Source organism: Caenorhabditis briggsae, assembly GCF_000004555.2.
Source record: "Caenorhabditis briggsae complete genome, chrI, whole genome shotgun sequence".
In the NCBI taxonomy this organism is placed as follows: domain Eukaryota; kingdom Metazoa; phylum Nematoda; class Chromadorea; order Rhabditida; family Rhabditidae; genus Caenorhabditis; species Caenorhabditis briggsae.
In genome coordinates, this window is record NC_013489.2 from 7,922,256 (window position 1) to 7,936,161 (window position 13,906).

Genomic DNA, 13,906 nt, shown 5'->3' on the forward strand with positions numbered 1-13,906 from the left:
GAAAAAGGAATACGGATAACGGAAAAAAAACTCAATCATGAAAAAGCTATTATTGGGTTAAGATAACTTAGGGAAAGTGAAGAAAATGGAAAGGGAAATTAAGATTCGAGGAAGAGGAATGGTGTGAAGTGGTGATAAGAAAGGAAAAGGATGACAGGATTTGTTCCATAGTCGAATGATAGTATGACAACTCGGTTTGTAACTTCTCATCCGAAACTGAGGAGGGTTTGGCTTTGAACGGAAATTGGCCAGGTTCTGGTCAAAATTTGGCCAAAAACGGATGAATAGCGAGCCATGGCCAGATTTAGGTCGGAAGTTGAAAGTTGAAATACTACTAGTTCGAAACCTTGTCATCAGTTTGTCCGAGTTTGGTCGGCTCTAGTATCGGTTTCTCCCAGAATCCGACTAAATTCCGACCAGAAGTAGTTGCCGGCGTCGCACGAGAACATGGTACGTTCATTTAGCTGTTCTCAACGTCTTCCTCATTCCTGCTCATAGTTTCAATTTATCAGTAAAAGCAGATAGTTTAATTTATTATTGTTGTCGGGAAAAAAAAGGTTGAGAGCAAATATCTTGTAGACGTCTTCTTTGAGGTGCAAAAGCAAACTACCGTATTCTTTGAGCCCGTTTCTAATATTATTTTCCTATGTTCTCTGTTTTCGACAATTATCTTCTGTTTTTCGATGTAAATCGAAAAAAAATAAATAATAAAAAATCATGGAAATCAATGAGAAAATGGAGAAACTCGTCAATAAATTGAAAATAATTGCAAAATAATGTAAAAAGTAGTCTCAAAGAATGGAATTTTTTCTCAGACAACGATAGCTGAGTTTGCAAAGATAACAACATGGTTTTGTGAGGATCAGACAAACTTATTAGAGGTTAATCCAGGAAACCTTCAATGTCACAAAATTTTCCAAGACTCAAGATTCATTTGTAAATACCGAATTGTGCTACATCGTTTAGGAAATCGCAAAAAAGCTAAAACACAATTTTTGGAAAAAAATTGGGGAAGTTCTTAACTTCTTAAGATTTGAACGGAGGGCTTTTCCTTCAAGTGGGCGTTTCCCGTTGTTTCCTCGAATAATTTATAAGTCCTGGGAAAATAAATAATGAAGATGAAGAAGATCTTTCCGACGACGTTGTCCATTAAAAAACATTTATAAACAAGGCATCGTTTCGAGATTCCAAATTGGGCAATTCGAGAGAAAAACGAAGTAGATGAGAGATTTTTATCTGAATGGATTGCGTAGGACTTCTTTGGAGGCGTCAAAATCGAGAAGGTTTTGCTAACAAAGACAGGAAGATAAAAACAATAGAATTCAGTTTATTGAAGACAAAATGGAGCATAGTAAAGGAAACAAGAAAAACGATAGAAGAACTAAATTAAGAACATGTTTCATAGAATTAAAAACTAAGTGTCAATGCGGTAAATTTTAAGATTCCTCATATTCTCTGAACTACCTTCGAAGTTTAAGACTGGAATGTGCCACCGATCGTTGATTTTTCTCACACGAAGATTATAACTTCTTCGGGGCTGAAAATGAATGAAAAAGAAATATCAAATGTATAGTTTGTAGTTACCTCGATACAGTTATCCTTATGTCGGTAGACAGCGTCGATCAAAAAATCATCCCAAATTTTTTCCAAGATTGGATCTAAATTGCACACTGCTCTACGATGATCTCGGTATTGATCATTGGTGACTAGAGATGTCTGGGGTCCGAATTCGAGAGCCATCCTCAAAATAATGAGATCGTCGGCCGATCTGAAAACTTTAATGTAATTCCTAAACAACAGCTCTGAACCATGTTAATACTAACAGTTTATCACAAAAGAGAGCGTTTCCATCATATCGCTTGATAACTTTATCTCTCACTAATGATGGAGGATAACGAGTAGCAAATAAAACATGTTGGAACTGATTCGAAATATCATTCCATTCGACAGGATCGCGACCTACTCCGAAATTGAGTGAATCCACCACAACCACATTCTTGCCATCTTTCAGTTTCCTAGCCTTTTTCCATTCCCGGACTCGAACCGCGACTTTTTCGTATTCTTTTGATTTGACGAATCCCTCTTTGGAGTTATAAACATACTCATCAATTGCCTTTTTCAGAAGTGATGCTTCTTTCACAGAAATGTAAGTTTTCTTAACAGTATTCATGTCAGATACTGTATCCGAGACAGTCACATTATATGATTTGAAAACTATTTTCATCACTTTGTTGAAATCATCTTCCTCCACAAAATAGGGGTTGTTGGCTTGAGCGTAATGCATGAACACATCCAAGAGTTCTTCTTTAGTCACCTTCTGATGTTTCGCAACTTTCAAAAATTCGTCAACATGTTCATAAAGAGGCACAAATTTCGGATGAAGAGCGATGAGGTCCCTAAAATTGTACATTATGGGATTCTACTTATCCATACCTTATATACCTGACGTTCTTCCAGTTTTTTGCTTCGAGTTCCCGTCGAAAGTAGCACACTATCAAATCAGTCTGAATTATTATGATTGAAAAGCATGTATTTAAAAACAGTTAATAATACTTTATGCATGCATTTCGCAAAATTCGGGATGTTTTCGGACGGTTGCATCGAAGCGAAGAACAATTCTGGAATAGTCTCAACTAGTAAGGTGTCAATATTTTCATAACCAACCTTGTTCGGCTTTGAACGTTGGAATCTTACACTTGTCTACTTTGTTCGCCACGTCGCTGAGCGATTTTCGTAGTTTCTCGTCTTTGATAGAATGGAAAACAATGCCGATATAACGGATCATTGCAAGACGCAACCCATCTGTTCGGTTTCCTATGGTTTTAGTTTCCGACAAAATTTTCAAGGTGTTGAGGAAAACAGTTTCATCAAAGTATGTGTGGCACCTATAAAGAAAACAAATTATTCAGTTAATTTATACAATAATTAATGTTTAAAATTCTAGAAGATCTACTAAAAAGTGGAGCTAAAATCTTAACCGTAAAACTTCTGCAAGCAGAGACTGAGTTGTTTTCTCGTTGCACACCGGATCAGATGGAGATGCGAGAAACTGGAATTGTGGAGCCATTTCCAGCATCGGACGATGAAACTTGGATGGTATAAATGGGAAGAACCAAGCAGCAGATGTGGATAGGGAACGGAAAACTCTTTCAGATAACGCATTTTTATCAGCAATGTTTACTCCTTGTTCGGCGAGAGTTTTCTTATATCTGAAATCGAGTTTTAGATGCTTGATTGATTTTGAATTACCGTTCAAATTGATATTTTCTGATGAAGTGGTTGACCCAAGAGGTTGGACAATTACCGTTGAATCCTTTCCGTTCGGCCCGACAAGCCTTCTCCGCCTAGAAGATTTTTACTATCGGACAAAAACTTTGAGAAACAAACTTCTTGCTCGTTCTTCCCTTGTGCTAAGAACTTATCGATACAGTCTACGTATTTGTCTCGAGCCTGAAATCTATTAGGTTTCTGAGATCTGATATGTAGTTTCCTACTTCGTAACACTTTCGTCGTTCACTTTTTAAACTTGGTTCTGGTTGGCTCATTTAACTGAAAATAAGCCAAAATGAGTTTTCTAATTATTTAATTTTTAAAAAAACTTCCCGAAATAAAAAGAGGTGAACAGAGACCAAGACCAAAACAACAAGGCAGAAGGCAATAAAAATTTCTGAAATCTTATTCAATTTGTGAGAATATTTTACAAAGAAGAATGAGATATGCAAAATTAAAAAATGTGAAGATAAACAGAGATCGTAAATGGATTTGTAAATTCAAGCTTGAAATATTTTGGAATGAATAAATTAAAGGGATCTTATAATATATATAACTGCTAAAGGGGTTCTCCTCCTTCTGCTGCTGGTTCACCTTCGTCGACGATGAATGTAGCCTCGGAACAACGAACTGGAATTAGAGATATGGAGTAAAAACTTCTTTTTTGAAAATGGGAAAGTAGAAAAAATACTTACTAACGGCAATCATTGATAGCAAAGCTGAGATCACAGAAATGATAAGCATGGTATACTCGAACGAAGAATCTTCCATCAGGTACAAGTTGACATTTTCAATTATATAGACAGATTCCATCCAAGTGGAATATCTTGTGTTCATTTCCTCTTCAGGGGTACTCGGATCAACGGCTGGAGACACCATCACTTTCTTCACAATAGCAGATTTCAGACAGCTAAAGCTGCCGGTGTAAGGACTTGGTTGCCAAGTGTATGTGTACATCTGAATTTGTGAAAATGTATTTGCATTTTTATGTGTGATCTATTCTTACCGCCTGGAATTGTCCGAGATGTGAGCAGCTTTTTTCACTCTTCACATTCAGTGTCTCTTTATCACTTCCCAGAGCGAAGATCGTCAGCCAATGGAGAACCGTCGGGAACGCAGTGTGAGTTTCCATTGAAATATACGTCGACTTTTCGTTGAATCCATAAGAATCGAATAGTTTGTGGTACCGACCTCCATCCAGCTTTTGCATAAAATCACAATCAAACCAGAAATTCGAGGTGATTAGACACTCGAACAATGTTGTAACCTGTAGCATAAATTTTTTCAAATGAGGGATGATTTTTCCCTTACAAGTTTTTTATCAACTTTCGCTACTACATCATCGGTTTCTAGTCCGACGTATTCAGCAGAAGCTGCAAGAATCGATGTCGCAACTGCTTCGATTTCTTGAACGGCCTTCTCCTTCTCGTCGGAAGTCCATTGATTCTTATCCAGAATTGAATTGATTCTTTTGTAGTCATATTCTTCTTTGAATGGAGCAATCAACACGGCTTTGACTTTACTATCCGCTTTTGCAAACGAGTGCCAACTGGATGGTGGTACTCTGAAATTATATAAGTTTTATCGATATTACTATTTGTAAACAATTTACTTCCTCTGGCTGCCAGAAGGCTTTTCCAAGTCGAAACCATGACTTCTGAGACCTCTTTCGATTTTATCCATAATTTTATCCGTCGGTGTTCTGTCCTGATCATAACGGTCGCCATCAATATGTACATAATATTTTCTTCCTTCGGCGACGCCGACTTGCTGGACCTCTAAGACATACTCGAGCTCTTCTAAGAGTACTGGATGAATATGTGCTCGATCTTCCCTGAGACTTTGAGGAAACATGCCTTTCCCCATCTGGTAAGCAGTGGTACCGCTTCCAATATAATCCAAAGATTCGCCGTTGAAAAACGAAAAAAATATGTTGCGATTCGAAACATTCGATGCTTTTTTCCACTTTTCTATGTTATCACCCATCGAACGGGCGGCCGCAAGGACAGAAATGATGGAGGTTAGCACCGAAACCTCTCCAACAGAAACTTCTGGAATCATTCCAAAACTGTCCATTCTCGAAGCCACCATCATGTACTTGCTAGAATGATGTGTATCATTGAATGGTGTCGTGGGAATCGGTGTAGGGAATGCGAAAATGTTATCGCTGTGCATAGCACCACATAGTTGAGGAGCATCTCTACAACAAAGATATATAAACCGGGAGTTCAGTAGTGATAACATACCCGCTGTCAATATTCATTTGGAAAAGTTTCGCGTCGTTTTTGCCTCTTCGATAACAAATTTCCGAATTTCCAGCTGCCATATTAGTCATTCGGAAACTCATTCCACAATATGGATATCCAGTCGAACCGTCCTCTCTAGGTGTGTTGAACATAGAATAACACCGTTTTATCACATCGAGATCAGTAGAATTATTGATAAAAATCATCTGAACTCGCCAGTCCATTCGCATCAAGCCATCAGGAGTAATCGAGCCTCGGGAGTTGAATTTTCTCTCGCAGTAGGCTTCCGTATCGTTTTGAAAGTAATAATCACTTGCAGCATTCGGACAATCACCATCGTGTGACGCAGCTGTAGTCTTCTCATCTGGATGCATTGATTGATTTGAATTGTACAGCACTATTCCGGCTAGACAATCGGAAGACTTCAGCATAGAAATTGAATCTCGACGAATGAGATCGACTGGAACCATTGCCCAAAACTTTCCAGAATACGAAGGATAAAACGACCGCCAGCACGAATCGAGATTTTTGAAGTCTTCATGTTTGTCTATCCGTACTATGAGACCATTCTCATTGTCTTTCGTTGCTGAAATCAATGTTTGATATTAGTGAAACGGCAGTGTAATAATAAGTTTGAGAATGCTGCCATTATATTTTGTTACAGTAGCATTGAAGCATCAGTTTTACAGCATCCTTCCTACCTTGGCACCCGAATTCATGAGTTTTATTGAATGTCCTGTAACATGCGTTTCCTTCTCCGATATTCAATGTTTTGAAGACTTGATCTGAGAATCCATCGCACTGAACTCCGCCGATTATTAAAATTAATACTATCCATAACTTCATGCTTCGACTTCACCGATTCATTCGTTTTTTGTCTAAACAATAATTACAATAGTCGATGTTTTATTGAAAACTTTAAGGGGATAAGAACCTAACGGCTGAAAACCAATTACTAGGATAGAAAACAAATTTGCAAAATTGAATATAACTGAACATTTATTTATCTATTGATATAAACCAGACGAAAACAAAAAAAAACAGACAACTTTAAAGGTGATAATCTACTTCTTCTTTCCATGCTTGGAATTCGATGGAGCTGGAACATCTTTTCCAGTAACTTTTTTGAAGGTTGCTTTCAATGCCAATAGTTTATTGATGGCATCAGTTGATTCTTGCTGAAGAATGAAAACATGATCATATTTGGTATCACATCTGTGGTTAAGGTTTTCAACTTACCGACTTCGGATCTTTCGCTTTTGCTTCTCTCACGGCAGCACCCTGCTGATTTATTTCTTCCAGAAGGGCGGCTTCGTCCACTCCATTAGCTCCGGTAGATGATGGAGCTGCAGCTGGAGCAGCAGGTGCAGCACCAGGTTTATAGTCAGACCCGGTGACGTCCTTGTACTTCTTTTTCAGCTCCAATAGTTTAGCGATAGCATCTTTGGTTTCCTGAGACTTGGCATCTTTTGCCTTCAAATCTCTCACGAGTAGTCCTTGAGCATCGATTTGGGCGGTGATGTCTGAACCTCCGGTTGATGGTTGAGCTGGAGCAGCAGCTGGTGCAGACCCAGGTTTATAGTCAGATCCGGTGACGTCCTTGTACTGTTTCTTTAGCTCCAATAGCTTAGCAATAGCGTCCTTGGTTGCTTGAGACTTGGCATCTTTTGCCTTCAAATCTCTCACGAGTAGTCCTTGAGCATCGATTTGGGCGGCGATGTCTGAACCTCCGGTTGATGGTTGAGCTGGAGCAGCAGCTGGTGCAGACCCAGGTTTATAGTCAGATCCGGTGACGTCCTTGTACTGTTTCTTTAGCTCCAATAGCTTAGCAATAGCGTCCTTGGTTGCTTGAGACTTGGCATCTTTTGCCTTCAAATCTCTCACGAGTAGTCCTTGAGCATCGATTTGGGCGGCGATGTCTGAACCTCCGGTTGATGGTTGAGCTGGAGCAGCAGGTGCAGCACCAGGTTTATATTCCGACCCGGTGACATCCTTGTACTTCTTCTTTAGCTCCAATAGCTTAGCGATCGCATCCTTGGTTGCTTGAGACTTTGCATCTTTCGCCTTCAAATCTCTTACGAGTAGTCCTTGATCATCGATTTGGGCAGCAATGTCTGAACCTCCGGTAGATGATTGAGCAGGAGCCGCAGGAGGTTGACCCGGTTTGAAATCAGCGCTAGTTACATCCTTGAACTTCTTTTTGAGTTCCAAAAGTTTCGCAATAGCATCCTTGGTGTCTTGTGACTTTGCATCTTTAGCTTTGAGGTCTCTGACCAAGTTTCCTTGTTGCTCGATCGATGTGTAGATTTGGAGGGCTTCGGAGCTTCCAGATGACTTCGCTAGAAAAATTATCTATTGACTATGAGAAATGTGAACTTTTATTTGTTTTCTGCTTCGTTCACAAAACTTCATTAATTTCTTGTCTACTCACTAGAATAATTAAATAAATCGAGAAACAAGTTCGACTGGTCCTTCAAAATTATGGACATCGTTGTTTCAAATGTAACCGCACATACTCCCAACTCTTCATAACATTAATAGTGCTTCAAAAACGTGCATAACGCTGTTGAAAATCATACCTTGTTCATTCGTGGCGGCTGCTGCTTTCGGGACTTTTTCAGCTTCTTTTCCTGTATGTCCATCTGGAATGGAAATGAGAAGAAGAGGGGTTTCAACACCGCTGAGCTCGCTTTTTTGTGAATATGGTTGATCCACAATGTAAAATCCCTTTCTTTGAAGTTGAATAATGTCACCCTTCTTCACATTCTTGATTGCTGGTTCTCCGATCATTTTTTTGTAGTGCTGAAAAATAAGATATTCGCAGTTGAGTGTTAAACGAAGAGACTGAATGAAAAATATACCACTGAATTGAAATTGATAAATTGTTTCCAATCTTCGTCTTTTCCAATAATTGCTTTACTGATGATATGATCATACTCGGCGGTTACAACTGGGATAGGTTTTCCAGATTCAGTTTTCACATCTCCCAACCATGTCACCTTCGTCGTCTTCTTGTAATCAGTGTTGTCCAACTGGAGAGATGCAGTGATCTTTGTCACGACGTTTCCCTTCTTTTCAATTTTGCCGATTTTGATGTTGCCCCAGTTAACGAATGTCACAGTCTCGCCTTCTTTGAGAGTGGACGCATCGATTTGCTCCAAAAACAGCTTCTTGCCTTTGTGAATATCCTTGTTTCCTACTTCGGCGTTCTGAAAATATAAGGAATATAGTATAAATCTAGAGAGCGTATTTATTTTATCAAAGCCCAGGATTTCTTCAGAATCAAGTAAGTAAATCATGCAGCCAGCTTACCTTTGGATGAAGGGAAACGGTAGAAGTGTCATCTCCAATCGAATCGACCAGTTCGATAGTGACAATGGAATCGGTTGTTTCAAGAGCAGTATATCTAGAACATAATGCTAAAATGTAACTTTTCAACTAACAAAGAAGCTACCTTGGAGCAACTGGATCAATTACTTTTTTGTTGAACGCCCAAATCTTATCCCATTCCATCATAACGACAGATCTCGATCCTCCTTGCGCGACAATGAACTGCTTGAGCCCATCAACAGTCAATCCTCTTCTCATGACTCCGCGAACGGTTGGAAGTCTTGGATCATCCCATCCTTCAACATGTCCTTCGTCGACGAACCATGTCAACTTTCGTTTGCTCATCACTGTGTTTGTCATATTCAAGCGAGCATACTCCCAGATGTATGGACGACGAAGACCGAGTGCATCACAGATGAAGTAGTACTGATCATCACGATCATGATATTCAGTTGTTCTGAGAGCATGAGTAACGCCTTCGACACTATCGACAATCGGGCAGGTGAAATCATATGTTGGGTAAACCTTGTATTTGAGTCCGGTTCTGACATGTTCCTCTGGCTTGCACCGATAAATTGTCGGATCTCTCATGGCTCCATTATTGGACTTCATGTCAATTTTGATGCGAACACAACAAGTTAAGCCTTTCTCGGTTCCTTTTTTCATCTCTTCCCATAGTTGCAAATTTTTATCCGGAGTGTTTCCACGGTTTCGACTATCCTGTCTCTGTTCTCGCTCATTTCGCATAGTTTCAGTGTCAGTATCATCCACAAAAGCTTTTCCTTCTTTGAGTAGTTTCTCACACATGGTCAGAAGCATTTCAAAGTGATCAGAGGAGTGAGTCCATCGATCTGGGATAATGTTCAGCATAGCAAGATCTTCTTTGATAACATGCTCAAAGTGAGCATTCTCTTTTGCTGGATTTGTGTCATCGAATCTCATGATCAGCTGGCCTTCAAACTCTTGTTGGTAGTACTGATTGAGAAGAGCAGCCTTCGCATGTCCGATGTGAAGATAACCACTTGCTTCTGGAGGGAATCTAACCACGACTTTTCCTTTCTCGGCACCAGGAAGCTCGACGAATTTTCCCTCGTCTTTCTTCTTTTCTTTACCAGCAGTCAAAACATTCTTAACAGCTGGAACGGCAGCGACCTTGTAAAGTCCAACGAAGTTGTGCGCAGCAGCCAGAGATGAATCCTTCAGGACGCGATCGATGATACCAGAAAACTTGGTTTTCAATTCAGCGTTGTTATGAGCCACCGAGAAAATAGCAAAGTCAGCAACAGTCAGCAAATTTTCAAAAATTTTGTTAGGAAAGTCCTTCTCGAGAAGACAAGAAAAATCATTCTTCGTGACTGCTTCAGCGACAACGTTGGTGATATCGTCAACAACAGCAAAATCGACGATAGATGTTCCGAGAAGACGATCAGCAGAAGCTGTGCTTTGAGAAATAATCTTGGCGATTTCAACATCATTAGAGACAAGTTCTCCATCCCTTAAAAACACTCATTAGCTTTTTTAGTTAAATTTTTCAAAAACAATCAAAAAATTCGAAAAACTCACAAGTTGAGAACCAGTTTCTGACCATCAGAAAACTGTACTGATTTTTCCAACGAAAATCCTGAAGCAGCAAGTGCTAAGAGAGACGCATACGGCGCTTGCTTGCGATCCGCTTTCAATACCAACTCTCTGGATATGACCATGCCGAATGTTTTACCCTAAAAAATGGGTACGATGAGACCAACGCGGGAATTTCGAAAAGGGCCGAAGAAAAAGAGAGAAAAACTGAAGAATCGGAAGGATTAGAAGAGGGTTTTGAAGCAAGCCCACTTTAACTACGAGAAGCGCAATATTGTGTAATAATGCACAGAAATGGAAGAGCGCGAGAGAAGAAAAATGTGGTTCGCTTGGTATGCATTTAGTTGACCAATGTTATGAAACAATATGAAATTTGGGACTTTCGGGGTTTCGAAACAAAGATTGGAATCAATGACATAATTAACTTTTTCTATTATATTAACCCAACTCATGCATCAGTTCCCGAGATTCGAGATCACGCAACAGGCGTCATCTGATAAGGCATTATCCAGTTCATCCCGTATCTCGAGAAAACAGTTGAGGTATCAAGACGCAAGAACAGGTTGTTACGTATCGCATAAAATGGGAAACGAAAACGAGGTGCATCACTATTTTTTGCCATTTTTCTAAATCCTTCCCTTGGCGAGATGCGTCTCGTAAAACTTCTGATACTAGTGGCGTCAGTAGTGATAATAGAAACACTTGCTCAACAGCCGACTTTCTTCCGAATTAAAAGACAAGCTTACCCGCCCAATCCAGCACCATTCAAACCGAGACAGGAAGACTACAATCTTCCACCATTTTATCAGGTGAGTGGAAAAGAATGAGTCCATAGAAATAATGAGTATTCAGCCGAACCCTGGACGCGATGCGTCTTCACTATCTCCACTGTTTCCATTTCATAGTCAATACAGTAATGGACTAGATATCAATCCAGGGACAAGATTCACAGTTGATGGAAACTTGAATGTTCCAATAATGGGTTGGGGAATATGGGACTACAAGGGTAAGGGTTTCAAAAACATGCATAATGGTGGAGTATTGTTTAGGAGGAGTGAAAATGGGGCGTCCAAACACCAGAGTCGGATTTGGATCTCTCAACGCGCCAACTAATGTTCTAGGAATTTCCGGCGACACAATTGCTGCTCTAGCTAAAGATAGAACGTTCCAGCAATCAAGACGTAATTCATTTTTAGATTCATAAAAAAACGAAAATAATATATTTTCAGAAAATGTACCAGCAGTTCCAGTCGCTGTTCTACCTGGTAATTTTGTACCAGTTCGGTGTCGTCCACCTATGTGCAATCCATTTGTACATAATATGGCCTTTGGAGTAGATGTTGAACCAGGAGATGACTATCTTTTCGATGGAGGGTTCGACTTCCCGATACCACTCGCACCATCCGGTGTTGGTGTTCGTTTCCCAATGAGCGGAGCTGTCAACGTTGGAACAGATCCTCTCCTTATCACCTATGGTCACGGAATGGGTCCTGTAGAACCACCAGGTTTCAAATCAAAAAAGATATCGGAGGAGGATGGTCTTCGAAGACAACTTAAAAATAACTAGTTTAACTACATTTGATTTTGTTACAATCTTATTTCGAGTGCAATTGTTACTTTCATACCTAAAACGGGTTTTAATAAACATTCATCTATTCACCGACTTCTCCTAAGGCTATTGATAAGGACAAAAGGATCCCGTGTCATCATCTCGAAGATATCAAGTTTTTTCCGCTTTGAAACAATAGGCGATTTCGGATAGCAGCTAATCGAGAAAATCCTTCGTATTCATTTTACCTAACTAATGACAGAACGCGGCTTTCTATTGTTTCTAACATGGTTTCTATTTTTTTTGGAACGAATAGGTGAGAACATTGCTATCGGTTAGAGAGTCAATTTTTCGAAACATTCAGAATGTCAAAAATATGGAGGAGATGAACCTCTTGTTATTCCGGTCAAAGGACCTCAGGCTATGTTTCCGGCTCTTGTCACAGCCGACAATTTTCCACTGTTCCCGTTCACTGACCAATTCAATACGGGTGTAGAAATTAACCCAGCAAACAAAGTTGTGAGTAGATAAAGATGCTTTTTTTTAACGAAAAAAAAATTAAGAGTATGGCTGGTGATTTGATAGTGCCGGTTCCTGGATGGGGAAATTTTGATGTCGACGGGAACATTTATTATGGGCATATTAACGTCGATGCCAAAGTTGGATATCAAGTGAGACCAACAAACCATCTCAATATTAAACCAGAAACACTAGCTCTGCTCGGACAAAACCCAGCATTCCGAGAAGCAAGAAGTATATTTTGAGAATAAGAGGTGCTAACGATAATATGTTACTATTTCAGAGAAGGCAAAGGAAGTCATTGTGGGAAGAATCCCATATGGATACGAACCGATCAAATGCAAACCACCATATTGTAACCCATTCGTACATCATGCCGGTGTCGCAGTAGAAGTCGAACAGGGAGATGACTCATTCTTCATCGGAGGAATCGACTTCCCACTGCCGATCGGAGAAAACGGGGCAGGAGTCAGATTCCCACTTTCCGGAGCTGTGGAACAGGTAAGCGGAACAAGAATACAATTCTTCGAGTTCATAGCTTTCAGGGAACTTCTCCTTATGCTTACGCTCACGGTAACGCCTTCAACCCTGTTTCTCCGTTTGACTTCCGGAAGATCGATAGCGATGATGTCAAACCAGACTGGCCATATGCACCAGGATCAAGACGGAGGTCTCCGGAAAAAAAGAAGATGAACAATGAAGAAAAAAACACATTCTACTCGAAGTTTTATGACAAACTACCACAGTAGCCAATCTAATGAACGGGTTTAATAATTCTCTAACGCTAATTTAATGTACAACCTAATAATATTGTATTTTTAATAAATTAGAAGCATATAGAATTGGGACAACTGCACAAAGATATATGACAGGAAGTAGAAACACTAGATGCAAAATATAATTTGACAAAAAAATAAATTCTGGAGCATGAAAATCAAAAATGACAAGAGCCATGCCAATTAAAAAATAATGTGCACCACTTTCGCGATGATTACGGTTCGCAAGTACGCAAACACCATGTACACCACAAACATTACAATTTACGACAGATATTTAACAAAACATTTTTACTGTCTATTCAATAAAACGCTTTTTCTTCTTTCCGTTTAATCCTGCAATCAACGGAACATCCTCCTTGCTCAGTTTCATAGATTTAACAGTCTTCTTCTTTTTCGTTACAGTAATCCAGCCGTCTTCATCTGTCTCCGAGTACTTCCTCTTCGCCTCTTTTCTTGCTTCTGCTTGTTCAACATCATATCGCTCAACATATGTGTCAGCCATTTCCTGAATCTGTTCTTCCGACGGGAACAACCGTTTGTACAAACACATTGAATCTGAGAAATTTGAGAAATATATTGTCGAATTAAAAAAAGTGGGACCTTATAATTTGAAAGGCGTAGCTTTTTTTAATCTA

The 13,906-nt window shown here is 39.6% G+C and overlaps 4 protein-coding genes across 4 annotated transcripts; 1 reads left to right on the top strand and 3 right to left on the bottom strand.

The window, feature by feature from the left end:
* Positions 1-1,414: 1,414 nt before the first annotated feature.
* Positions 1,415-3,545, bottom strand: CBG21348 (the record flags this gene model as incomplete). The annotated part of the gene is made up of 10 exons (XM_002639777.2): positions 1,415-1,537; positions 1,585-1,768; positions 1,824-2,396; positions 2,443-2,504; positions 2,554-2,618; positions 2,665-2,885; positions 2,979-3,209; positions 3,250-3,344; positions 3,388-3,450; positions 3,495-3,545. 10 exons carry the CDS (start codon positions 3,543-3,545, stop codon positions 1,415-1,417), a joined length of 1,668 nt encoding a protein of 555 aa, XP_002639823.2.
* Positions 3,546-3,829: 284 nt separating this feature from the next.
* Positions 3,830-6,362, bottom strand: Cbr-aph-2 (the record flags this gene model as incomplete). The annotated part of the gene is made up of 7 exons (XM_002639776.1): positions 3,830-3,900; positions 3,966-4,227; positions 4,277-4,537; positions 4,582-4,834; positions 4,883-5,470; positions 5,517-6,102; positions 6,218-6,362. 7 exons carry the CDS (start codon positions 6,360-6,362, stop codon positions 3,830-3,832), a joined length of 2,166 nt encoding a protein of 721 aa, XP_002639822.1.
* A 218-nt stretch (positions 6,363-6,580) lies between these two features.
* Cbr-ears-1 lies at positions 6,581-10,549 on the bottom strand (the record flags this gene model as incomplete). Its single annotated transcript, XM_002639775.1, has 7 exons — positions 6,581-6,694; positions 6,756-7,855; positions 8,096-8,318; positions 8,378-8,725; positions 8,829-8,922; positions 8,971-10,341; positions 10,410-10,549. 7 exons carry the CDS (start codon positions 10,547-10,549, stop codon positions 6,581-6,583), a joined length of 3,390 nt encoding a protein of 1,129 aa, XP_002639821.1.
* A 522-nt stretch (positions 10,550-11,071) lies between these two features.
* CBG21345 lies at positions 11,072-13,241 on the top strand (the record flags this gene model as incomplete). Its single annotated transcript, XM_002639774.1, has 8 exons — positions 11,072-11,233; positions 11,277-11,430; positions 11,474-11,605; positions 11,654-11,916; positions 12,394-12,492; positions 12,537-12,726; positions 12,776-12,993; positions 13,038-13,241. 8 exons carry the CDS (start codon positions 11,072-11,074, stop codon positions 13,239-13,241), a joined length of 1,422 nt encoding a protein of 473 aa, XP_002639820.1.
* Positions 13,242-13,906: the final 665 nt, after the last annotated feature.